General features: G+C 58.4%; 2 protein-coding genes across 3 annotated transcripts in view; one reads left to right on the top strand and one right to left on the bottom strand.

Moving 5' to 3' along the window:
• Positions 1-9,848: 9,848 nt before the first annotated feature.
• On the top strand, positions 9,849-24,196 carry B9D1 (B9 domain containing 1). 2 transcript variants are annotated; one of them, XM_026521122.4, is made up of 7 exons: positions 9,868-10,063; positions 11,649-11,717; positions 13,550-13,661; positions 17,870-17,966; positions 19,026-19,088; positions 23,462-23,529; positions 23,868-24,196. In XM_026521122.4, the coding sequence occupies exons 1-7, from the start codon at positions 10,001-10,003 to the stop codon at positions 24,008-24,010; spliced, it is 615 nt and encodes a 204-aa protein (XP_026376907.1). In that variant the 5' UTR covers positions 9,868-10,000; the 3' UTR covers positions 24,011-24,196. The 2 variants fall into 2 exon arrangements, with proteins under 2 accessions (XP_048082624.1, XP_026376907.1); XM_048226667.2 differs by lacking the exon at positions 23,462-23,529 and having other exon boundaries at positions 9,849-10,063.
• The window catches only part of EPN2 (epsin 2), a 91,043-nt gene continuing 80,829 nt past the window's right edge, over positions 14,913-25,126 (bottom strand). The window contains exon 9 of the mRNA XM_048226665.2: positions 14,913-16,216. Within this exon, the coding sequence (XP_048082622.1) occupies positions 16,107-16,216 (110 nt within the window). The 3' untranslated portion in view covers positions 14,913-16,106. The remainder of the gene's footprint in view (positions 16,217-25,126) is intronic.

The following is a 25,126-nucleotide window of genomic DNA, read 5'->3' as shown; positions in this document are numbered from 1 at the left end:
GTGTCAGGGAAGCCCGGACAGAGACGGTGATGTGGGAGCAAGGATTTGAAGGAGGAGAGGAAATGCGCCCTGTGGAGATTTGATGGAAAAGCAGTCTGGGCAGAGGGAACGGCAAGTGCAAAGGCCCTGTGGCAGGGGTATCCCTGGTGTGGTGGAGAAACAGGGAGGGAGCTGGAGCTGGAGCCGAGTGAGTCGGGGAGCTGGAGTAGGAGAAGCACCACCTTTCCTGCTCACAGCCTAGTTCCACCAGCCTTGCCTCCCATTGTCCTCTCAGCTTCCTCTCCTGCTCCTGTACCCTAGTCCCTGCACAGCAGCTGGAGAGATCTTTCGGAAAACATAGATCAGCTCATATCCCCGCAGGAGCTTCGTCCTCCCAGAGGACAAGTCCATCACCGGCCTGCACGCCCCCCTCTTGAAGAAGGGAGGGGAGGTGGAGGGACTCGCTTCCCTGAGGCCTGAGGCCGAGTCCAGGGTGTGGATGACAGCTCATCTTGTTTCCTGTCAGATCACCCCGGTCACCCATCTGGGATCTGCTCCCTGCCCAGTGTCCTCTGTCAGATCTGCTGGGGAAAGCTGGAGGAAACGGCTGGAGGATGTGTGCTGGTCCGGGGTTGGTTGTAGTGCGGGCTGGGTCACAGGGAGCTTGGTGGGGATCCAGGAGGGGGGAATGGCCACAGGCGAGGCTCTCTCCCAGGGACTGGGCAGTGAGCCTTCCAGAAGCAGCTGTGGACAGCCTTCTCTTGCCTGGCACCCCTAGGTAGGGCTGCAGCTAAGACATGGGACACCAGTTACCTTGGACTTTCAGGTAAGCAAAGATTTGCTGCTTGGTTATGGGTGTCCGAAATGCTGCATACATCCAATACTTTCCTTTCCTAAATCTTCCAGCCCTACCTGGATGGCCACATCTGCCTCCTCCCTGGCCTCCCAGCACCCCCCCCCCCCGGCCCCTCAACACACACACACACACACCCATGGTCTCTTCCCCACATGCTGGCTGGAGACTCTGGTAAAACCCAGGCCACTTCACATCCTTCCTCAGGTCAAAACCCTGCACCCCTTCTGAGGCCCTGGTGAGCTCTCTAAACCCATCTCCTACCCCCAGTGCTATGCTGGTGAGGCGGTTCTTGGAAAAAATAAAACGAAAATAAAATATAAAACATCAAAAGCCCTGGGGCACCTGGGTGTCTCAGTCAGTCAGGCGTCCGACTTCTGATCTCAGTTCAAGTCTTGATTTCAGGGTTTGAGTTCAAGCCTCACATCGGACTCCACGTCGGGTGTGGAGCCTACTTAAAAAAATTTTTTTTTTTTAAATCAAAAGCCCTGATTTTAGCATTTGCCGATTTCCATGGTGTTAATACTCCCTCTGTGGCTGATTTCACGCTACCGACATCACATCCCTGAAGGCAGAGTTGCGCATAATTGTCTCTAGTGAGTCACTGCAAGTCAGCGTAAGCAGGCTCCAGCCTGCCTTTCTGTTCCTCCAGTGTATTCCACCCCAGGGCCTTTGCACCTACTGTGCTTTGTCTGGAAGTGCTCACCCCCAGCCCTTTACCCACTTTATTTTTCCCTCCTAGCACTTATCCCTGTCTCACACCGTTGTGAACACCTGTTGAGTTGTCTACCCTCCCCCCCAGAAAGTCAATCAATGAGGGCAAGGGGTGCGTCTGTCTTGTTTTCAATATCATCCCAAGCACCCAGCTCAGTGCCTGGCACACAGGAGCTGCTCAGTAAATACCTACTGAACGAGACATAACTAGGCTCTCATGACCTTGCTGTTCAGTTTTTATGCTCAGTGGGGGCAATTCCAACAGCCCGCGAGCCTGGGGTGGTAGGGGTTCATTGCCCCGCCCCCACCGAGGCCACGCCCCCCAAGGAGCCAGCCGGAGGCGGAGCCGGATTCTAGCCCAGCCCCCTCCCACCTCGCTGTGCAGTCTGGTGAGGCCCTGTCCATCTCTGAGCGTCGTGGCTTTGTCCCCCCGAGAGGGAGCTACTAACTTCAACCGCCAGGACTACAGTGGGGGGCCAGGCAGCTGAACGGATGGGAAAGTCCTTGGCAATATCTACAGCCCCTAAAACATGGCACTGGGAACCCCATTCACCCTGCCATTTCTCAGAGGGGAAAACATCTTGTGGCTATGAGGAAGGAACATCCTAGAACTGTCAGAAGTACTTATCGGCCTCATAGAATGTAAAAACATAACTCCTGTTTTTTTTTTGTTTTTTTTTTTTTACAGGTTACAGTGTGATTTTACATGTTATCAAAACAGGTTTTTTTTGTTTTTTGTTTTTTCCCCCTTTCAGTGCGTTTAATTTCAACAATCTGTCAAGAAGAGCCACAAACAATATCAAATTACATTTTGTTGGATTTATTCTTTAACAGCAATTTTTAAATATTTTATTTATTTATATGAAAGAGAGAGATTGAGCATGAGCAGGGGGGAGTGCAGAGGGGAAGCAGACTCCCTGCTGAGCAGGGAGCCTGATGAGGGACTCGATCCCAGGACCCTGGGATCATGACCTGAGCAGACGCTTCACTGACTCAGCCAGCCAGGCGCCCCTAACAGCATTTTTTAAAATCACAAATTCTCATGAAATAGAGGAAGTCTCTGCTTAGAATTCCTCTCCAGCACAGCATGGAGACACTTACGTGGCTTTGTCATCTGGGACACCTTAAAAAAAAAAAAATCATCCTTCTTTTGTCCCTTTTCCCAGCCTTGGTGACTCTGGTCCATTTAAAAGTGATGTCATCCTAGATTCTCTTCGTTCTCAGCACTTTCTCTTGCCAGGGAGCCTCTCCCACCGTCTCCTGGCTCTTCTCTCCCTTCTCTTCCCTTCCCCACCCGGCTCCCTCCCGGCTGGAGCTCCGGGGCGGGGTGGGGGAACAGGGAAGGCGTGGGGAGTGGTGTCCAGGCCCACAAAGGGCAACAGGCACCTGCCGCCCCTCCCACAAGCTAGTGCACTCGAAGACGACACAGTAAACGTCACCAGCCACCAACAGGCTTTTTTTGACCCACATAGTGTCACCTGAAAATTCACCGGACATGACAAAGTTTTCCGGCTGTCTTTTTTTTTTTTTTTTTTTTAAGATTTATCTATTTATTTGAGAGACAGAGAGACAGCATGAGTGAGGGGGGAGGGGCAGAGGCAGAGGGAGAAGCGGACTCCCCGCTGATCAGGGAGCCCAATGCGGGGCTTGATCCCAGGACCCCAGGACCCCAGGAACAGGACCTGAGCCGAAGGAAGACACTTAACCGACTGAGCCACCCAGGCAGCCCTCCAGCCGTCTTTAAAGCAGCAGGATTTCAGGCAACTGTGAATCCAAACGCCTGTAGCCAAGCCTGGTATCCTGCAGGCACAAAGCAGTCTGATCCAGGCAGGCTGGTTTGGGCATAGTTTTGATCAACTGGGCATCTGCTGGCATGGGTCGGCACCCCGCTGCAAGGGTTATTCGGTCTTCTAAACACCACCCCCATCCTCAACAATTGCCGGAGGCGAAGCAGCTTCCCTTATTCCCTTGCTTATTTCCACGCCTGAACTGTTGTGTTTTCTTAAAGCAGAGAAAGTAACTTGTGGCAGCCACGCCTTTGAACAGAGGAGGAAAACAGAAATTGGAAGTGGAGATGTGCTTGTTAAGATACACAGAAGCAGGAACGGTTCTTCATGGAAGTGAGGAATTGGCTAACTCAACCTTCATTCTGACTGCCTTGTCCCTTGCTGTCCTGTCCTGGGGAGCCTGGACAGAGAAATGCTCAAGTTCCCAGACTCCCTTGCAGCTAGACGTGCCCCGTGATGTGGTTCTGGCTAACGGGCTGTGTATGAAAGCCCTCATCCAATCAGCGGTTTGTAGAGGGTGTCCCATCCTACGTGTCAAGAATCCCCTTGTCTTTCCCTCCTTCTTCTGCCCAGAACACGGCACTATCCCAGGAGCTGAATCGGCCGTCTGGTGGTTACGAGAACAAAAATGACATACGAAGAAGGTGCAGTGGGCAGATAGAAGGAACCTGGGTCCCTGATGGCAGAGCCGAGCCCATGCAGTCTGTTCGGGACTGTCTGGATATTCGAGACATAAGACCTCGATGTCTTTAAGCCCCAGCTGAGTTTTCTGTTCCGTGCAGCCTAACTGGCATGCTACGTGCCCACTGCGTGAACTCCTGGCACGCTTCGGGTCACTGCCCAGCTTTGGCTGCCATTGCGTAGACCCCTGGATTAGAGATGAATGGGTTTTTAAAGACTTACAGTGTTTTCCAGAATTTGGCCAGCAAGTCAACTTTGTCTACAAGCAACATGGACTCCAATCACATCATCACCCTCGCTGTGGAGACCCTTGTTCCCATTTACCACGTCCTGCTAGGTACCTGGAAAGCCGGGATTCAGGGACCCGAAGCACTCAGCCCAAGCTCACACAGCTACTGCGGGGCAGAGTCTGGATTAGAACCCAGTGTTGACTGACTCACTTCTCTACAGCTCCCTCTACTAGTTAACTCCTGGAAGAAGCCACTCCAGACACTCCCTTGAACTTCAAGGGGTTAAGAGAGCATGCCCTGTTCCTGAGCCAGGTTTAGAGACACCAGGGATTCCCCCAGCCTTTTAAACATCTCAACAGGAGAATGCGATAGTCCAGGCATTGCCCTTCTCTTACTAATGCAGACACAGGTCCAGAGTAGGGCAATGACTTACCCAGGGTCACACTAAAAATGGGAGACAGGCTGAAGATGGGAACCGAGGGCCCTACTCTCTAGGTTGGGCTCTGCCCGAGACCCAGACCTGATTATTCTGTCATGCTGCTGGAGGCTGGGGTCCCTGAGTCTTCTCCCTGCCCCCCCAACTTGAATCTACACCCTCTCTCTGGCTGGAATCTGAGGGCTCAGCCCTGGTCCTTAAGCCTCCAGCCCCGCCCTCTAAAGTGTCCCCCAAAGACCTCCAGTCGTTCACTCGCTCATGCAGTCATTTGACAAGGGCTCTAATGTGCCCTCCCTCCATGGGCGCTCATGGAGTTCTCAGTGTGGTCCAGACAAGTCGGACCACAGCTTCTTCATGGTGGGGCTGTGCTGAGGGGCTGAGGGGTCCAGAGAAAGCCCCTGCACCAACATGGGGCGGGGCACAGGAAAAAGGCAGGCTGAAGGAGGGGACACCTTGAGGTCCAGACTCTTGACTTTGGCTCAGGTCATGACCTCAGAGTCGTGGCATTGAGCCCTGCTTGTCCCTCTCCCTCTGCTCCTCCCCCCTCCCCCTTGCATTTCGCGTGTGTGTGCACATATGCCCTGTCTCTCTCAAGTAAATAAAATCTTTAAAATAAATGGTTATTTTTGTTTACGTGAATTCCACCTGAACGAAACATAAATACATGGGTTTTGTAAGAAGGCGGTGTGTGTGCAGGGGTGCAGTACTGCGAGGCTAGGGGGCAGGGGATGGCGGGGCAGCCGCAGGAGGGCCTGCCTTTGCATCTCCCCATCTGTCCAGCCCCTCCACTGAAGAGCTGAGAGCTTGAGCCAGGAAGGGGGAGCGATAAGGGCTACGAGAGGAAGGATATGGAGACTTGGAGTCGCACAGACAGTGGTTTGAATCCAACTTGGCCTCCAACACAGCGATCTCGCCAAGTCAGTCACTTCTCTGGACCTCAATTGCCCTGGAGCACTGCTCCTGTGGCATTGCTGCGGGGGACCCTCGATGCGGGCGCCCCGGAGCTCCGTGGGGTGTCAGGAGAGGGAGGGTGGGAGTGTCACCACTGCTGTGGATTCTGGCCGGCTACCCTCTCCGTCGCCTGAGTCACCCGGATGGGCCTGGGTCTGTAAGAGGGACACCTGCCCCCTGCCAGCCGGGCCATAGAAGCTTCCTCTTCCCCACACCAGTTCCCTTTTGCCCACCAACGTGCGCCTTGTGTGGGTGGTGGGGAGGGGGTGCCGGAGAGGTTCAACGTCCTGGGGTGAAAGGGAGGAGGCCAGACCCCGCGGGGACAGAGACCCAGGGCCGGCTGCATAAATGTTGCCTGTGCTCGTTCAGTTGCTCTCTGGTGAGGGGCTGCGGGAAGGGGGCTGGGATGGGGGCGAGGGAGCGAGCGGGGCCACCCATCCCTTGAGGGCTGGGAGTCCACATTCTCTTAAAACTGGTAACCCAGACTTGGGTTCGAGTAACAGGAACTTGGGTGTGGGACAGACATGGTGACAGGTAGTGGGGGGGGGGGCGTCTAGCCTGCAGGGAGGAGCTCCATGTAGATGGGACCTGACCTCTGAGGATCCTGAGCGTGTGACCAGATGGACGGCGTGGGGCACCTAAATGAGACCCAGCTGCCTTAGTCACGAGTGAGTTCCCTGTCTTGAGAGAAAAGCAAGCAGAGCTGGATACCCTACCGAAAACCAGCTTCTGGGCAGGAAGGTGATAAAATCTTCCCGGGAGGAAGATGGTGAGGAGCTGGGAGAGGAGTCCAGAGAAGACTTCACGGAGGTGGGCTTTGAGGGGTGAATAGGAGTTCTCTGGGTGGGCAGGGAGGAGATGGTATGCTGGACAGAGGGAAGAGCAGGAAAAGGCATGAGTATTCCAAGAGCTGCTTTTAATAAGAAGAGTTAAAAATGCATCGAGCTTCAGTCTTACATCATCACATCTAATCCTGAGAACGAACCCCTGGGTGTCACCAGGAAACAGGCTCTGAAAGGTTAAGCAACTTGTTCCAAGTCGCCCAGGATTACACGGCAGGCAGTCTGACTTCAAGCTGGAGGGGTGAGAGGTAGGAGCCGGGGCTGCAGACCTTAGCGGGGGCCTGGATGGAAAGGCGGGGTGCCAGATAGGAAAGAGAGGAAGGCTACCCGAGTCCGGGGGCCCCAGAGCGGAGCTGTGAGGCTCGTTCTCCTGAGGTGCGGGACCCAGGCTGGCTGAGGCCTACAGCAGCAGGAAGGGCCCGGCCTCGTGGCCTTGGCAGGCAAGCATCTTCCTGGACATCTGGTACCAGGGCAGGGGCCCTCATCTCCCGAGAGGGGGTGCTCACGGGCACCAGCTGCTTTGGTAGATGGGTGCGGGGGCCTGGGAGGGTGGTGGAGAGGGGCTCCAGGAGGGATGCCCCCAGACTCACCACCTGCTGCTTTCTAAGCTGGCCTCGGTCCCACTTCAGGGTGACCCTGGGCCCAGACACTTCTAGAGCATGTCCCCAGGAGGGTGGGAGGGCTCTGGCTCTGGTGGCCTGGCCCTGGCCCTGCTGGCAAGGCCACCATCTCTCAGCAGTGCTGTGCAGCCTGTCCCTCTGGCCACCCGGTCCCAACCCTTCCTCCCCCCCACCCCCCACCCCCCTTGGGAGCTCTGCTGGGCCCAAGTGTTTGACGTGGATTCCACAAGATGGGAGCAGAGGCCTGGGACGGTTGAGGGCAGCAGGGGGCGCTGGACCAGGCGAGGCAGGCAGCCAGGGAGCCCTGGGCACCTGCAGAAGCAGTAATCCCCAGGGTCCCTGAGCCCCAGGGAACAGCCTGGCTCTGGCCAGCCGATCGATGCAGGGGGGGAAGCTGAGCACGGACACCCTGCTCTGCCTGAGTCAGCTCCCAGCCCCAGTGGCCGGCACTGGGCACTCTCCTGGTCCCCTACCCAGGCTTAAAGCTTCCCTGGGAGGACTGTGAGGATGCAGGGGAGGATGGAGCCCTAGTAGAGGGGGGTTTCGGGGAGGACTCTCAGGGAGGACGTTCAGGGCAGGGAGGGAAATTCTGCAGGATGCCAATAACCGGCAGGGCAGGAAATGGTGCAAACCTGCTGGATATCAGTCCTGGCTGAGGGTCTGCCCCCCACCGCCCCCCACCGCACCCTCCCCGAGCAGATCCCTGCATCCCACCCCGACAGCTGCTAGTGTCCCGCTGAGACCACTGCACACCCACACCTGCAAAGACGCCTTTCACCTCCACCCCGACTGTCCTGACCTGCGCGTCAGCTTGCCTGAGGGCTCCCAGTGCACCAAGGCTCCCGCCGGCCCACCCGAACCGGCGGTAAGGATTCTAGCTGGGCCCTGAGCAGGCCGAGATGCCCCCTCCCCTGCAGTCCTTCCTGATGCTACCAGACTTGGGAGAGCTAGGCCTGGCCACTGTCCCACCCTACCCGGGGTCTCCTATTCCATATCACCCAGCCGGACAGCTAGTGTGCACAGTTGGTTAGTGGGGGAGAGGCAGAGAGAGAGGGAGAAGCAGACTCCCTCCTGAGCAGGGAGCCCGATGCGGGACTCGATCCCAAGACCCCAAGATCATGACCTGAGCCGAAGGCAGACGCTTCAGCGACTGAGCCACCCAGGCGCCCCTGACACAGCCGGGTTTTAAACTACTGAAAGCCCCTGGTTATTTGATAATCACAAGCATTTTGTTGACAACTGACTTTTGCGTACTGCTGAGCCTCAAAAGCCACGAGTAGGAAAGAGCGGTAGAATTTGTGAGAGAAAGCATTTTAACTGGAAAACAGGGTGTGAGGGGTGGGGGAAGGGAATACAACCAAGTCCCTGGAAAGGCAGACAACTCCCACACGAGCTCTGACTCTGTGTGTTGTCGCACTGGGGCCCCCACCCATCTGGTCTCCCCAGCCTCAGCATCTCCCGTCAGAGGTGTGAACCCTGGCTGCCCACAGCCCCCTCCCCTGATCAGTTATCTCTGCTCACCTTTCGGGGAGTGGTCAGTGGGTCCGGGCTGGCTTTGGCCCCTTCCCTCTCCTGCACTGGTGTCTGAAGGGAGTCCCCTGGTCTGCTTTCAAGCTAGCAGCTGGCCGCTGCTGGGCATCAGGACCTGGGGTCCCTGCAGAAGTCTACACCCTTGGGTCTGGCCCGGGACCAGACAGAGGAGGCAGTGAGGCCTTTAGCCTGTGAAGTCCTGGGTGTGAACCCTGAATCCAGCCACTTACCTGCTGCTGTGACCGTAGCCCAGCCACCTCCCCTCTCTGAATCTGCTCCCTTTTGAGTAAAGGCGATGTATTCAATTATTCACTCATCCAACACTGTTACCAGGGCTTCCTATATGTGTCAGGCAACCAGAACACAAGATCAGCATGGCCCCTGGGCTCATGGAACAGGCGGGCTGTCTAGGGGAGGGGAGGCAAGCATTTGCCTGAGTCATGACAGTAATAAATGTGCAAATATAAACCATGATATGAGCGCTAAGAGGAACGGGATCGATGTGTTAACAGAAGCTCTGACCTCCTCGGGGCGGCCAGGAAGTAACTGTTATTTGAACATTAACCTGGCAAAGCCCTGGGTTCTGGCTCACTTTTCTTCCGACGGCTGGATGACCAATGACAGGTACTGCCCCTCCGTGGGCCTCAGTGTAACCCCCTTCACATTAAGGAGCCGTGGCTTGGACCAAAGGTTTTCTGAGGTCCCTCCCAAATTTGTTTAATAAACTTTGGGGGGGGGCAGGGGCCTCAAAAGCCCCAAGGGGGCATCCCCTGACCTGACGCAGGCAGCTGCTGGGCCCCAGCTGGGGACTCTCCAGAACCCGGGCGGCCCCACCCCTGGTGTGGCTCGTGGCCTTCGCCCGCGTTACCTCCAGCTCGCGGTGGCGGTCCACCTGCGCCCCGCAGGCTCCCCCTCCGCCCGCCCCCGCCGCCGTCCTCCCGGTAGCGCCACAGCGCCATCTCGTGGCGGAGGGCACCTGTATCACTTGGCTTCCCGCCGGCCTGAGTCAGGGAGCGCCTCCGCGCTTCGGGGCGGGCGGGGCCGAGGTCGAGAGGACACACACTCCCGGCTGTGTAACCGGATCGCGCGGCGCAGCTAGGCTCCACACAACAGGTCCACGCTTCCGCCCCGCTTGTGTGGACAGCCCCGGCTTTCCCGGAGAGGGGTGGGGCTTCGGAGTCCCGCCCTCCAAGGACCCGCCCCGAGCGGCCTCCTCTGGCTGCGCCTGCGCACTGCCGCACCCACGCTTGCTTTAGCGAAGGTCCCGTCCCAAGAAACATGTCCCACGCGCCACGCCGTCGGTTTCCAGGGCAACCTAGCGCCTCTTAGCAACCCAGAGCGCAGCCTGGGTCGTTTCCTGGCGCCCCCAGCGCTGCCATGGCGGCCGCCGGTCCTAGCGTCTTCCTACTCATGGTCAACGGGCAGGTGGAGAGCGCCCAGGTGAGCGGCCGTGGACCTTGCTCGCCCTCCCCCCAGTCTCCCCGGGGGCCCATCGCGCGACCTCCCGGGCTGCTGCGTGGCCCCGGAGAGGTGCGTCGTTCCTCGGAGCCTCTGTCTCCCTCGGTTAGGCGGGGGAGGGGAACCAGCATTTGAGAGGCTTGGCTGCGAATCCTCAGCCCCGATGTGCGCGGGTGGAAACAGACCTCGAGAGGTTGAGCTAGTGCCGAGGGCACGCTGGTTCGGATCGTGTCCAGTTCGTTGAGTCTCGGGCAGGAGCCTAATGCGGGTGTGGGGGGAGGAGCCGAGACTGCTACCGGGACGCTGGGCCTCGGTCCTCAAGCGCTGTGCACTCTGAACCCTCAGATCCTTGAATTTGGGTTAAAGTGGAGGTGATCTGGTGAATCTGATCCAACGATGGTGCTGGTGGAAAGATCCAGGGAGGGTCTGTCCAGTCGGACAGAAGGGGACGCTACTCTCCCTCCCCTACACTTTATACGAACCATTTGTCATATTTATATATATACATAGATATGTTCACCATGAATTCGCTCTGTGCCAGACTTGGCGCCCAGCACTGCTCTTTCAGTCTTCACAACAACCCTGTGAAGTGGGTATTAGTAGCATCCCCATTTTACGGATGGGAACACTTGCCCAAAGGGAGTGGCAAAGCGGGGATTTGAACCCGGGTGTGCCTGCTGCCAGAACTTTGCTGCATTACCCTTCCAGGCTGTTGGAAGATGGTGTTTATTGTATTATTGTGAGGATTAAGTGAGATGGTTTGGGTAAAGCTCTGGGTCTCTCTTGCTTTCCTGTTTCATCGAGATTGTACCCCCGTGCTCCCACCCTGTCCACCTGCCCCTTGCCCAGTGTCCACGACTGCCATCCCCTCTTCTCTTCTGTCCCATTAGGGGCCCCTGGCTGGGCTGGATCACCTCTCTCTGCACTGCCAGCACCCATGCCAGCCTCACTGCGCCTCCCACTCAGTTCTGGGTCTCTCCCTCTCTCCAGGCCTTGAGCTCCAGCCCTGAGTATCCTTCATGTCCTGATAGCATCTTTCACTTCGGCACCATTCCCTTAGATCTCCTCTGTGCCCACCCTGTGCCAGGCACTGGGGACACAAAAACGCCATCACACTTGTTCCCTGTTCACAGTCAAATGGGGGTTGACAGAAATAAACAAGCCATCAAAGCTCTGGTGGAGGGAAGGACCAGGGGCTGACAGAGCCAGGATGGGGGTTGGGGGGGGCGCTTAAAACAGCCTGGAAGTTAGGACGGGCTCCCTGGAAGGTAAGTTTTGAAGGACGAACAGGAGTTTGCCAGATGGAGGAATGGGAAGGGCATGCCAGACAGAAGCCAGAGCCCGGGCAAAGGCTGAAGGGCGGTAGCAGCCTGGGACTGTCCCTTGGACTCCCACATCTCGGGCCCCAGCCCCTCTGCTGCACCCCGTGTCCTCATCCCTGGCTGTTTCTTAGACCCCACGCCAGATGCCTGGTGTTCAGAATCCTTATCGGCTGCCCTTACCCAGCCAACGCGTCGGCCTCACCGCAGGTCCCGTGAACAGAAGCCGTGTGTGTTTCTTCCCACAGTTTCCGGAGTACGACGAGCTCTACTGCAAGTACTGCTTTGTGTACGGCCAGGACTGGGCCCCCACGGCGGTAAGCTGGGCTCCGGGCCCCCTCACTCACAGCCTCCATGACTGATGTGGTTTCTGAAGGTGTCCACCTTCTGCTCCCAATTCAGAACCCATGGAGAGCTAGACACCGAGTTCAGGGGGTTCCAAACATGACTTTGTTCCTGGTAAAGCTGGAGTGGGGAGTGCAGCCCCCGGCGGGCTCCCCGATCAAAGCCACGCTCGCTCACACACTCTGTCCCGGGAACTTGGGCGCGGCAGTGAAGAGGAATGTGTGCGCCGCCTGGACGTAGCCGGGCCGTAGACCCTCTGCCCCTCTCCTAGCCCATGGGGAGGACTCTGGGGAGTCAGAAGGCAGAATAGAAGCTCTCCTTGCAAGACTTGCCTTGGAGCAATCTGTCTCCTCCAGACAGTCAGACGAGAGTCTCAGTCTCCGTGGCACGCACATCCTTGTGGGGCGAGACAGACAATAAGTACTAACGTTCTAGTATGTTCTAGTAAAAAGTGCCGAGGAGAAAGTACAGTCAGGAAGGGAGGTGTGGAGGATAGAGAGAAACTGGAATCTAGGTAAGGGGGCCAGGGAGGGCTTCCCTGAGAAGGTAACTTTGGGCCAAGACCTGAAGGAAGTGAGGGGACGAGCCACGTGGAAGTCTGTGGCAAGAGCTTTGGAGGCAGAAGGAGCAGAGGTGCACAGGCCCCGAGGCGGGAGCGTGCCTGTGCGCTTGAGGAGCAGGCAGGAGCGTGGCTGGGGCTGAAGCAGGGGGTCGAAGAAGGGCTGGCCCCGTGGAGGCCACTGTCAGGCAGAGTAAGGACCGCAGCCTCACGCAGGGTGACATGGGACCCCCTCAGAGAGTCTGGAACAGAGACAGTGACCCACCTCGTGTTTTCCATAGCTCCCTATGGAGCTATGAAACAGGGTTTCCTCTTGGACAGAAGTGGGGCATGCGAGAGAGGAGTTAAGAATAACACCAAGCTTCTCAGTCCGGGCGCTTGGGAGCGGAGCTGCCGTTCGATGAGAAGATTGGATAGAGCAGGTCTGGGAGAATGTTCCAGAGCTTCACCTGGCGTGTGTTCAGGCTGGGGTTCCCGCCGGCTAGGCAGGCGGAGGTGCAGGGCGGGCAGCCGAGGCAGGGCCGTGGTGCTCTGGAGGCTGGACGTGAGGACCAGGCTGGAGACGCGTGTTTGGGACTCAGCCATGGACAGACCGCCTGGAAAGGAAGTGGCCAGAGCAACACTGCGAGCTCCCCTCCCTGCCGTGAGGAGGAAAGCCCCAAAGACGTACGGTGTCCCAGAAACCACGCAGAGGGAGGGTGTCCAGGGCTGCGGCCAAGTCGGGGAAACTGAGGACAGAGAAATGTCCACAGATCCAGCAGCGCCGGGGTCACTGGTGCTACTCGCCAAACACACTTTGGTAGAGTGGGAGCCTGTAGTCCGGCTGGAGTGGGTTCTCGAAAGGAAAGCAGAGAAGGAGTGAGAGTATGGACAGCCTGTTCCCAGGGCTCAGCCCGGCCGGGGGGCTACGAATGGGTTGGTGGGCGGAGGAAGACGTAGAGTGGGCGTTGGTGCCCGATGGAGAAGTTGGCACGTGTGCGGGCACCAATGCAGCACCTCCGGGGGGGGGGCAGTGACAAAAGCAGAAACCGCCAGCCGCAGCCTCTTCCCCGGGCGAGGGGGCGAGAACCTGTGCCCGGGCCGCGCTCGGGTCGGCCAGCCCTGATGAGGTGAAACCTGGAGATGCCTGGGAGCTGCTCCAGTCCCTCGGAGCTCGGGTCGCGCGCACGTCAGTGTGTGGGCAGGAGGTGGTGAGGGTGGCAGCCGGAGCCCGGGCACCAGCTGTCGCGGTCCCCGTCCTCGCAGGGCCTGGAGGAGGGCATCTCACAGATCACATGCAAGAGCCAGGATGTGCGGCAAGCGCTGGTGTGGAACTTCCCCATCGACGTCACCTTTAAGAGCACCAACCCCTATGGCTGTGAGTGTGCAGGGGCCCCGCAGGGACACCCGGGTTGGGGGGGGCGCCCCCAGGGCCATCCGCTCGCAGCTCCTCTCTGCCCGTCCCCTCGGCCCTTGGTGCTGTCTTGCCACCAGGCCATTTCCCTCGGCTTCCCGCCGCCACCCCCACCCCAGTTCGTGGACAGGCGGTGGGGCTGAGCTTTAGGAAGCTCGGAGCGAATCGGGTGGCGCCCCAGCCTGCTGCCTTGGGTGGCTCCATGCCCGGGGAGGGCAGAGCCCGGGGTCGGGGGCCGCCGCAGTCCCTCAGCCTGCCATCACGTGTCGTGTGCCACCCGCACCTGCCGGGCACACCCCTGAGTCGCCCCTCTGAGCCTTGGTTGGGCCGTTCCCGCTGCCATCTCTGACCTCCTTCCCAGCCCTCCTTGCTCGCAGTGTCTCCTGGCTGCCTTGCCTGGTAGTTCTCATCCAGTCTCACTTAATAAACGCCTACTGTGTGCAAAGCCCCGGGGTCGGCTCCAGGGGGGCTGTGAATACTCGCCCCGGGTGGGCTCAGCCTAGCTTCCTAATCCTATGTGGTGGACGGATTGCTCTCCATTTCTTTTCTCACATTAGGAAACCGATGCCAAAAAGTAACATCATTTGCCTTCAGCTTTTTATCTAGCAGCGGAACATGGACTGGATTTCAGGTCCATCTGATTTCACAGTCTGGGCCTTTGTGCCGCATGCGGCTTGGGGCCGAGGCTTGCCGGGTACAGGGGGTCTGGAGCAGGGGCTGCCTGGCAGTCCTCCTTGTCATTATCCACGAGTAAGAATGCTTCCATAGGCTTCCTGGAACAGGGCACTAGATTACGGACCAGTCTCCTGCTGCTGAGATAGAGGCCAATACGGTATTAAAAAGCAAAAACAAAACACAACTATTCGAAGGTATCAGAGAGCTAGCAAAGTATTAGAGACTTGCCAGGCCACAGTCCAGGAGAATATAGAAATCTAGAAACGTGATCCCACTCACATCGCCCCAAGAGTATTTGCCGACTCAAGCAGAGGTGATCGAGAGGCTGATTGAGGTTTTGACAGCTGCTCTGGGCTAAGGACGCAAGAATCAGGAAGACCCCTGCAATTTTAACGGAGACCTCGAAGTGCTTGCCGCACCCTGGGAGGAAGGGAGAAGTGGGACCAGCCCAGCTCTGGATCATTCCAGACCGTGAATACAGTTGCAAAAACTCCCAAACAAAATATTCATAAGCCAAATCTAGCAGGATGTAAAAGGGATAAGAACAAGAATGGTTTATTCCAGGAATACAAAGCTTATATAATATCTGAAATCCACCATCGTGATTCACTGCTTTAAAAAGAAGGAAAGTCACGATCATCCCCATAAATGTAGAAACCATGATAAAATTCAACATCCATTAATGATAAACACAGCAAACCAGGAATAGAAGGAAACTTTTTTTTTTTTTAAGTAGGCTCCAGGCCCTGTGTGGAACCCAGTGCGGGCCCTGAACTCACAACCCCTAAGCTGAGATCAAGAGCTGAGCCAGCCAGGCGCTCCTAGAAGGAAACTTTCTTAATTTGATAAAGGCTTTCTACAAAAACCTTAGAGCAGACATCACCTTTTCTAAGTGAAATGGTGAAAGATTTCCTTGTTGCCACTACAAAAGATATAAGAATTAGGAAGAATAAAACTGTCCTTTTTCTTTTCTTTCTTTCTTTCTTTTTTTAAAGATTTTTTTATTAGAGGGAGAGTACAAGCAGGGAGCAGGGAGCCCACGCGGGGCTCAATCTCAGGACCCCGGGATCATGACCTGAGCTGAAGGCAGACACTTAACCAACCGAGCCACCCAGGCATCCCCAAAACTATCGTTTTTCACAGGTGACATTATGTGCGTAGAATTTGCAAAGTAACCTGCAGATAAGTTACTAGAAATAATAAATCGTCATGAATGCTGTTTAGGAGATAGGCAGAAACCAGTGGCTTTTTTGTATAAAAATAAATAGAGTATGTATTCTCTCGTGCACAAAAAGTGATTCAAAAATGATATTTTTAAAAAAGACATTCTTTAGGGGCGCCTGGGTGGCGCAGTCGTTAAAAGCGTCTGCCTTCGGCTCAGGGCGTGATCCTGGCGATCCAGGATCGAGTCCCACATCAGGCTCTTCCGCTGGGAGCCTGCTTCTTCCTCTCCCACTCCCCCTGCTGTGTTCCCTCTCTCGCTGGCTGTCTCTCTGTCACATAAATAAATAAAATCTTTAAAAAAAAAAAAAAAAAAAAAGACATTCTTTACAATAATATCACAGTATGACAGCTGAAAAGACAGGCCGCGGAATTCACACGCACGCACACTGCACATCAACAAGGAAAAGCCCCATCTGGTAGAAACGGGGCCGGAGACTGAGCAGATACTGCATGAAGGAGGACATCGGGGGCGCCTGGGTGGCTCAGTGAAGCGTCTGCCTTCGGCTCAGGTCATGATCCCAGGGTCCTGGGATCGAGCCCCGCGTCGGGCTCCCCACTTGGCGGGGAGTCTGCTTCTCCCTCTCCCTCTGCTGCTCCCCCTGCTTGTGCTCTTTCTCTCTCTGTCAAATAAATAAATAAAAAATCTTTAAAAAAACAGCAACAACAAAGGAGGATGTTGGAGTGACCGGGAAGCAGAGCAAGGTCTTTATTTTACTAAGAAACACTGCAGTGAAGGCAAACGCAAAGGGAAGCTACGGTGAGCCGTCCCACGGCCCACGCAGCAGAAGGACTCCAGCCAGGGAGACTGAGGACCCCCGGCGTGATGGGAACTCCAGTGACTGGTGGGAGTGGGGGGGTGATCCGACCCCTTTGGAAGAGCGCTCTGTGTTCTCTTTGCAGACCGAGCGTCTGCTTACCCTGTGCGACTCCCTTCCGGGACGCGAACCCAGCAGAGATGTGTGCGTGCGTGGGGCAAGAGCTTGGACGGGAGTGGCAGAGAGCTCATAGCCTCGCCGCTTGGGGACCCCCAAGGAGAACCTACCCACATGTCATCGGCACTGGAGCGAACCATGTCCCCGCGGTCTGTCCAGAGCTAGAATGTTCTCTGGCACTGAGAACGAGCGACATCCCTGACATGACACAATTTGAACGAATCTCAAACATGATGTTGAATGAAAGAACCTGGATACCAAGAGACAGACGACATAATTCCATTTGTATGAAGTTTTTTTTTTTTAAGAAAATGGGTAAAACCGGGGCACCGGGGTGGCTCAGTCGGTTAAGTGTCTGACTCTTGGTTTCGGCTCAGTGTGGAGTCTACTTGGGAGTCTCTCCTTCTCCCTCTGCCTCCCCCTGCTTGCTCACTCGCTCTTTCTCTCGCTCTCTCTCAAAATTAAATAAAATCTTTTTTAAAAATGGGTAAAACCGAAGTACCAAGTTTGGGATGCATTCTTTGGTGGGAAAGCCTTTCAAGGAATACTTTCCTCAAGTTGGAAGAGTGGCTTCGTCCGGGAGAGGGGGAGTGATGGGAAGGGCCCAGACCTGTCCCTGACACTTACCGAGCCCTCGTCCTGCGTCAGACGCTACTCTCCGTGTCTTAGAGGTGAGGGACCCGAGAGGCTGGGAGGAGAGGTGATTGATGCCTGAGGCCCGTCCTACAGGGCACAGGTCAGCCTGGCAGCATGGCTTCCCTGGGCCTCCCCCGCCTCACCTGTCACCCCGGGCCATGATTTCTCCCTTGCATTCCGGGGATGAATGTACTGACCCCGGTGAAAGGACCCGATGTTCCTCCTTGTTTACCGGGACCAGGTGGGATCGGGGATCATTTAAAGGAGAGTGCGTGGAAGGTCTTTCTTTCGCTCTGACCCCCCTGCAGAACCCCAAAGCCGGCCCCTGTGGCCTGTGAGCCCGTGCAGTACGCTTGAATCCGAACACCTGTACCAGAAAGGACACTCCCGAGAAGCGGCCCCTTTGCTCACTTCCGAGCTGGGTCCCTGTGCCTTGAACAGAGGAGAAAAGTGCCTTCAGGGGCCCTCCCTGTATTGTCAAGGTACAGGATCTGCGGGGCCTCCCAGCATCCGGGCTGAGCAGGGGGCCTCGCCGTCAGGTCGGGCTCCCCACCCCCCGCCCTGTCCCTGCCCGCCTCCCCGGATCCTGGGTTGGCAGAAGCCCTTAGTGGAGAAGGCGGGGGTCCTACATCCGCTCCTGTTCTCTGCCCTGCATCTTCCCCTGAGTTACCCCACCTGCTGACCCCTTGTCTCGTTCTTCCCAAGGGCCACAGATCGTGCTCAGTGTGTATGGACCAGACGTGTTTGGGAACGATGTGGTCCGAGGCTACGGGGCGGTGCACGTGCCTTTTTCACCCGGCAGGTAGGTTCCGGCTCTGACCGGCTCCCTGGGCCACAGTCCATCCCTTCCTGGGCCATGCTGACTTAGGATCAGGGCACCCCCCACAGGGCTTTTCCTGGGACAGACTTCACCGCTAGGCTGGGAGGGCACTGGGGTCCCCGGGGGCCTGGGCGGCTGGGGTTGGGGGGTGGGGGGTGAAGCTAGAGCCCATATCTGGGAGGAGGCCCAGATTGGTGAGGCCAAGGTTGCCACCCAAACAGCAGGTGGGTGAGGGGAGTGTCAGAGGCTCCGGCAGGGAGCACTGGGACCTCCTGCGACGGGCTGGGTCCAGCGACAGAGTTCGTAGGTAGTTTGGGGTTAGTTCAGACACTCAGTCCCCTCCTCCGTTTCTCCCCCGCTCTGTCCCCTGAGCCCTCACTGATGCCCCCATGTGCCCGGCCCTGCTGGCATCATGTGTGACCACGTGGGCCCTTCCTCAGGAGCCCCCAGAGGAGTAGACCCAGATGGAGAGACGCAGTTGTCTTTTGTTAAGCACGGTGACAAGGTATAGACAGGGTGTTCTGGGCGCAGAGGACCGGAGTTTGCCTAGAGAAGGTAGAAGAGGGCGGAAGAACGGCCAGATGTTCTGCGCATTGATGCCGGGACAGAGAGTGCGAGATGTGGGGGGAGGCGTGTGCAGAGGGTGGAGGGGCTGGGGCGGTGAGCGGCGGGACCCCAGGCTCGGAGGGCAGGACGAGGGCAGGGGGCCGCAGCGGGGGTGAGGTCTCGGGAATCGTCAGGGGCTTCCTGGAGGATTTGGACATGTGGGGGACAAGGCTTCTGAGGGGCCAGTGTGAGGCGGGACCGCAGGTGTGAGGGCTGTACCCCGGCACCCTCCTGAGCCTTGACAAGAAACAAGACTCGCGGGGACTCCGGCTGCTTTCTGCGCTCACTCGCCGTGTGCACAGCGCACGTGGGCAGCCGGCCTGCTTGGCCTCAGCCGGGACTTGGTGCTGCCGGATCGCTCCTGCTCGCGGGAGCCTCGGAAAGTCGCACTTTCCTGTTAGCCAGCACATCTGCCCGTGAAAATATGTGTTTCAGGCACAAAAGGACCATCCCCATGTTTGTTCCGGAATCCACGTCTAAGCTGCAGAGGCTTACAAGGCGAGTTTTCTTTTTCTTTTTCTTTTTTTTTTTTTAAAGGTTTTATTTATTTACTTGACAGAGACAGCCAGCGAGAGAGGGAACACAAGCAGGGGGAGTGGGAGAGGGAGAAGCAGGCTCACAGCGGAAGAGCCTGATGTGGGGCTCGATCCCACAACGCCGGGATCACGCCCTGAGCTGAAGGCAGACGCTTAACCGCTGTGCCACCCAGGCGCCCCTCAAGGCGAGTTTTCTACCCGTCCCCGCCGGCACCTGCTTCTGACCCAAGTAGTCGGAGTGGAGGGCGGGCTGTTGCTGTCCTCCCCTCACTTGTGCCGGGTGACCTCGTCGGGTCTCCCAACTGCTCTGTCGTCAGGGCCCATGGAAGCGGGGGCTGTGGGGTGTCAGCGGGTCTCTGGGCTCCCTTCAGCTGCTGTTTCAGCTGCCTAAGGCTGTGCTCCTTTATGCTCTGTGGTCTTTGTGTCAGAACAGAGCAAAAGCCCATGTCAGACGGGGAAATGCTCAGGACGTAATAGGACATTACAGAGGCAGGACACAGGAGGGGACAGCAGTAAGAGCCACACAGAACAGTAGTCATCCTCCCGATGGGCAATTTCTTTCTTTTTTTTTTTTTTTTTAAGATTTTATTTATTTATTTGACAGAGCTAGAGACAGCCAGCGAGAGAGGGAACACAAGCAGGGGGAGTGGGAGAGGAAGAAGCAGGCTCATAGCGGAGGAGCCTGATGTGGGGCTCGATCCCAGAACGCTGGGATCACGCCCTGAGCCGAAGGCAGATGCTTAACGACTGAGCCACCCAGGCGCCCCACCGATGGGCAATTTCTATCAGGTTGGAAATGCCTCACACGTGGGGGGCCTCTTGGAAGAGGTGATGTCTGAGCGGAAACTAGAGCAGAGGTGAGGGCCCATGTGGGTGATCTGGGGAAGGAACGTTCCAGGTGTAGGAAACAGTGCACGGTCCATGGGCTTAATGTGTTTAGAGCAGCCAGGATGGGGTGTCGTTGGTAGGTGGTGACAAGGGGAACGTGGGGGAGACACCAGGGAGGCAGGGAGCCTCTTGCCCCTGACCACATCCACCCAAGCTTAGACCCTTAGGCCCTGGCCGGCTGACCACCGGGGCTGGGGAGAGATGCTGCGGTCCGCTTAGCTTGGCAGCAAGCCACCACCGCTTCCCACCAGGTCAACCAGGAATGGGCCCTCCGTTCACAGCCGGGATGGGGGTGGTGGAAATGGAGGACCACCTGGGTACCCAGGTGGCAGCTGACAAGTAGGCCTGGCCAGTCTTGGGGCGAGCTTGGCCAGAGCCCTACAGGGCAGAGGGACAGTGTTGGGCCTGTGCCGAGGAAGCCTCACTGAGTTCTGAGGCCTGGAGGGGAGAATCTGGGTGCCTGCCGCCCCTAGAAGCCCCTCTGGGAGACCGCCACGATGGGAAGGTGCCCTGGGCCAGTGTAAGCTAGAGGGGACAACACCCACCCCGCAGACTGTCCGAAAATGGGGGCTGGGCCCATCAGTCGGTATGGGAAGGTTAAGGGCTTAGAGCCCGTGCCGCTGTCCTAGCTGGGGTGTCTGTGCCGCTTTGTGCCCCACAGCTCCATGGAAAGCTTGGGTCCCAGGGCCAGGTCCCTGGGAGGAAAGGGTCTCAGTGCTGGAGAAGTTTCTGGGTGTTCTGCCGGTGCCTGAGGCTAGCAGCTTGGGGCAGGGGTGGTCTCCACCCAGCAAGGCGTGTGCTTGCAGTCCCAACACTGGGGAAAGGTCTGATGATGGAAGGCAGTTGATCAAAATCTTCCCGGACCCCGTCCGTGGAGGCCAGCCCTTGCTCAGCCCACCCGCCTGCCCTCCTCCACTCAGCCCTGTATTACTTCCCGGGGCTGCTGTAACCAACGACCACAGACTCAGCGGCTTCAATGACACAAATGTATTGTCTCACAGTGCAAAGTCAGAATCAGGGGGCTGAGATCAAGGCTCCGGCAGGGCCCTGCTCCCTTCCACCCCCCCACCACCCCCACCAGGCTCTTGGGGAAAAACTGTTCCTGGCCTCTTCCAACTTCTTTTTTTTTTAAAGATTTTATTTATTTATTTGACAGAGAGAGAGAGACAGCCAGTGAGAGAGGGAACACAAGCAGGGGGAGCGGGAGAGGAAGAAGCAGGCTCATAGTGGAGGAGCCCGATCGATGTGGGGCTCGATCCCACAACGCCGGGATCACACCCTGAGCCGAAGGCAGACGCCCAACCGCTGTGCCACCCAGGAGCCTCTGGCCTCTTTCAACTTCTGGTGGCTGCAGCCTTCCTTGGCTCGGGGCCCGTCACTCCAGTCTCTGCCTCTGTGGTCACGTGTGTGACCTGACATGTCACCCCCTCCCCTGTGTGTCACCTCTCCCTCCACTTCTCTTAGAAGGACACTCGTGGCAGCATTTTGGGCCCACCCAGATAATCCAAGACAGTCCCCCCATGTTTAAGATCCTTATTTTAGTCACATGTGCAAAGGTCTTTTTCCCAAATAAGGTCACATTTGCAAGTTCCAGGGACGAGGACCTGGGATCTTTGGGGCCATTACCCAGCCCGTGACGCGCCTCCCACCTCGCCCTCCCAGAGCGACCGAGATGGTTTTCCGAAACACATGCCTTCAGAAACACATCGAGCCCATCTCTGCGTTCAGGATTAACTTCAGCTTGGGTGCTGCGGGACCCCGCGTTCTCCTGCCCCGCGACCTTGGGCCCTCCCCGCTGCCTGCGTGCCCCCAGACTTGCTTCCTCCAGCTCGCTGGGTCCTTCCCCGCCTCAGCCCGGGCCTGGCTGCTCCCCCTTGCCCTGAACAGCCCGTCCCTGTGGAACTCAGGAGAGAGCAATGCAGAGGCTCCAGGGGCTCTGAGTAGGAGTACGTGGGGTGTGCCAGGCTCTGTGGCTGCTTCCCCTGCCTGCAAGGTGGAGAAACTGAGGCACAGAGAGGCAATGGCCTGCCATCCGGCCCTTGCTAGAACCCTAGCTTCCCAGACCCCCTCCCCACCCCCTCTCCTGAGGTTGGGAGCCAGGGAGCCCTTTACTGGCTGTCCCCACGGCCTGCACAGCAGGGGGAAGTCACTGCTTTGTCCAGTGTAAGCTAGGACGGAGCCCCACCCCCAGGCAGTACCCAGTGGGCACCCGGGGGCCGGGGACCAGTCGAGTCAGGTGGCCTGGAGCAAGGGGAGACCCCGCAGAGCTGGAGGGCCTGCTGGTGGGGGAGGGTGTCTTCGCTGGGGCCCTCCCGGGTCAGCCACTTAGCGGAAGGCAGGGCGGAGCCTGCTCTGGGGACGCGGGAACCTCGACAGACAGACAGACCGAGGGGCGTCCTTCCCTGTCCCGCGGCTGCATCACTGGCCTCCCCGGGGCAGGACCCCCAAAGTGCAGGGTGGAGGCGCTCCTGGATGGGTTGACGCCCACATCTGCCTGGCCCACCGGCCGGGAATGTGCACCTAGATTGTTTCAGGCTCGAGTGGGTGTGTCGGAGGCGAGCGCTGCCCTGGCTCGGGCTGTGGGGCCTGGAGCAGGAGGGCTGGAACAGCACCCCTGTGCGTCCAGCCCACACCTCTGTGTGTGTGGCCTGGGGCAGGTCACCGCACTGCTCTCAGCCTCTGGAAGGGGGGGGGCTTTACAGAGCGGGGCTCCTGGGAGGGGCAGGTGGACAGCGGGCATGTGGGGGGGGGGCGGAGGGCCACACCCCTCGCCTGTGACTGTGGGGTTAGAGGATTGTGGCCGACACCCCGGAGCAAGCCCGTCCTTAGAGCACGTGAACCTGGGAGCAGAACCCTCAATGACAGGATGAATGTTTCACCTCGAGCCCTGTGAGCTGGGTACTGTTGGGGACGGCTGAGAGGAACTGGGGCTCAGGGTCAGAGATGAGAAGTCACTTGTCCTGGATACCACACTATGGAGAGGAAAGTGGAGGGCCCGGATTTGGCCCCTCTGCCCACCCCAAGGGGGCCAACATCGAACTCTGGGACGGGGCCTGCCTTCCCTGGGGGGTCACACTGCCCGCCCCCAGCTGCTGCCCCCTTTCTGGGATTTCCATTTGGGCTCCCACTGCGCCCCCAGCCCCACATCTCCCTCAAAGCCATGGGTGATCGTGTTGGGAAAGCTTGGCGTGCGGCTGGGGAGGGGTGGGGCACAGGGCACCACACGCCTGGGGGCAGCCCACCGGGCCTCCGTGGATGCCACCCGCGGCACCCAGCCTCCCCTTTCCCCGGCAGAGGGAGGGGGCGTGGGAAGGTTCTGCCAGGGCCTGGCCTGGGGCAGGGGTTGGAGGAGGGCTGCCGGTTTCTGATGCCGGGAGAGAGCCCCTGTCTCAGCTCAGGGATAGCCGGGCCGAGGATCCGCTCATCAGCGTTCTCCCGTCTCCCCAGCTGGTTCATGGGACGGCGGCCCGAGTACACAGACCCCAAGGTGGTGGCTCAGGGTGAAGGCCGGGAAGGTAAAGCTTGATGCCCTCGACCCCACCCCCACCCCACAGGCGAGCTGGAGCCCAGGAGGGACTAAGTGGACTCCCCAGGAAACAGGGTGGAAGCCAGGGGCCTGCCGGGCGCACAGATGGACCTCGGGAGCAGCCCCGGGTCTCTCCCCAGAGCGTGGCTCCCACCTGGGCCTGGTTGGAAAGTGGGGGGGTCTGCCATGTCTGTCGGTCCCTGGTGCAGCCCCCGTACCTCCCAGGGAGGGGCATGGGCCAGCCAGTCGTTCCCATTTTACAGGAGAGACTGCTGGGGCAGAGACGTTCCCCGAGCAGCCTGGCTGACGCTGCCCTTCTCTCCCCAGTGACCCGCGTCCGCTCGCAGGGCTTTGTCACTCTCCTCTTCAACGTGGTGACCAAGGACATGAGGAAGCTGGGCTACGACACTGGGCCTCCTGACACGCAGCGTGCCTCAGGGCCCAGCCCGCCCCAGGGCCTCCCCCGGTGAAGGCACCCACCCGGCCACGGCATCTGGCCACGCAGCCGCACAGGCCAGGCGGCGTTCCAAGAACGCGGGGCTGTCCTTCTGGAGAGTTGGCCCCGGATCCATCTGCTTGACGTGCAGCCTCAGGGGCTGGGGGTGGGGGCAGGCGGGGGAGATTTTTATATAATAAAGCATCACCTTTTCACAGAAGCCAGGCCTGGAGCTGCCTCCCCTCCCCTTGGCACCGCCCCCCACTCCCTGGCAGCAGGTCCCTGGGGACAGAAGCAGCCCGGAGAGGCACACCACAACAGCCACCTGGGATGTGAGCTCTGGTTCAGCCCCACTCATGGCTGTGTGGCCTTGCCTTCACCTCCACGCACTCCTGCCTAACACAGGAGGGAGACGAAGAGGCTTTTGGGGCTCAGGAGCGCCCGGCCCTTGTGCGAGGAGGGGAGAATCGGATCTGTAGGAGTCGCAGGGAGAGGCCCCCAACCCCGCAGCCCAGACTCCTGCTGGGGCTGAAATCCTCCCAGGAACCGGAAGTTGCTGGAATTCCAGCTCCTGGTCTCCCAGCAGGAGAGGAGAGGGAACCCCTGCAGCCCAGCTCCCAGCACAGGTCCCCATGGCACTGCTGTGGAGTCCCCCTCCCAGCCTGCCCCCCGCCTGGGGACGGGACACGTAGCCTGCCCGGTCTCCTCGCCACCCGGCACCACCTCAGCCCAATTCAAGGGGAGCCACAAGGCCCCCGCCGCCCAGCCTCATGACCACCGGCCTCGCTCCCGCACGCTGTCCTGGCTGCCGGTGGAGCCTGCCCTACGACCCCACCAAGCTGCCCCTGCTCCGCCCCTCGTCTCAGCTCTCTGGGCACCCCCGGCTCCCTGTGTGCTCTGCAACTCGTGGTCTGGCGTCAGCAACATTCCTGTGATTCTCACCCTCTTTTCTGAATGGAAAGTTCCCTCCACCTCGGTCCTGGGCTGAAGCCCACAGTGCCCCTCGCAGCCCTCCTCAGCTGCCCTGCCCCGTGGACCTTGGGCCTAGAGACGAGGTTTGCGTCCGGACCCCCACTAGCATTTCCACCTCCCCCGTCCCAGCTTCCGAGACACCCACCGAAGACCTGACCACCTCGCCCTCGGGCTGCTT

The sequence above is a fragment of the Ursus arctos genome, unplaced genomic scaffold, assembly GCF_023065955.2.
Source record: "Ursus arctos isolate Adak ecotype North America unplaced genomic scaffold, UrsArc2.0 scaffold_14, whole genome shotgun sequence".
Taxonomy (NCBI): domain Eukaryota; kingdom Metazoa; phylum Chordata; class Mammalia; order Carnivora; family Ursidae; genus Ursus; species Ursus arctos.
This window is presented reverse-complemented; position numbering and strand designations above follow the sequence as displayed.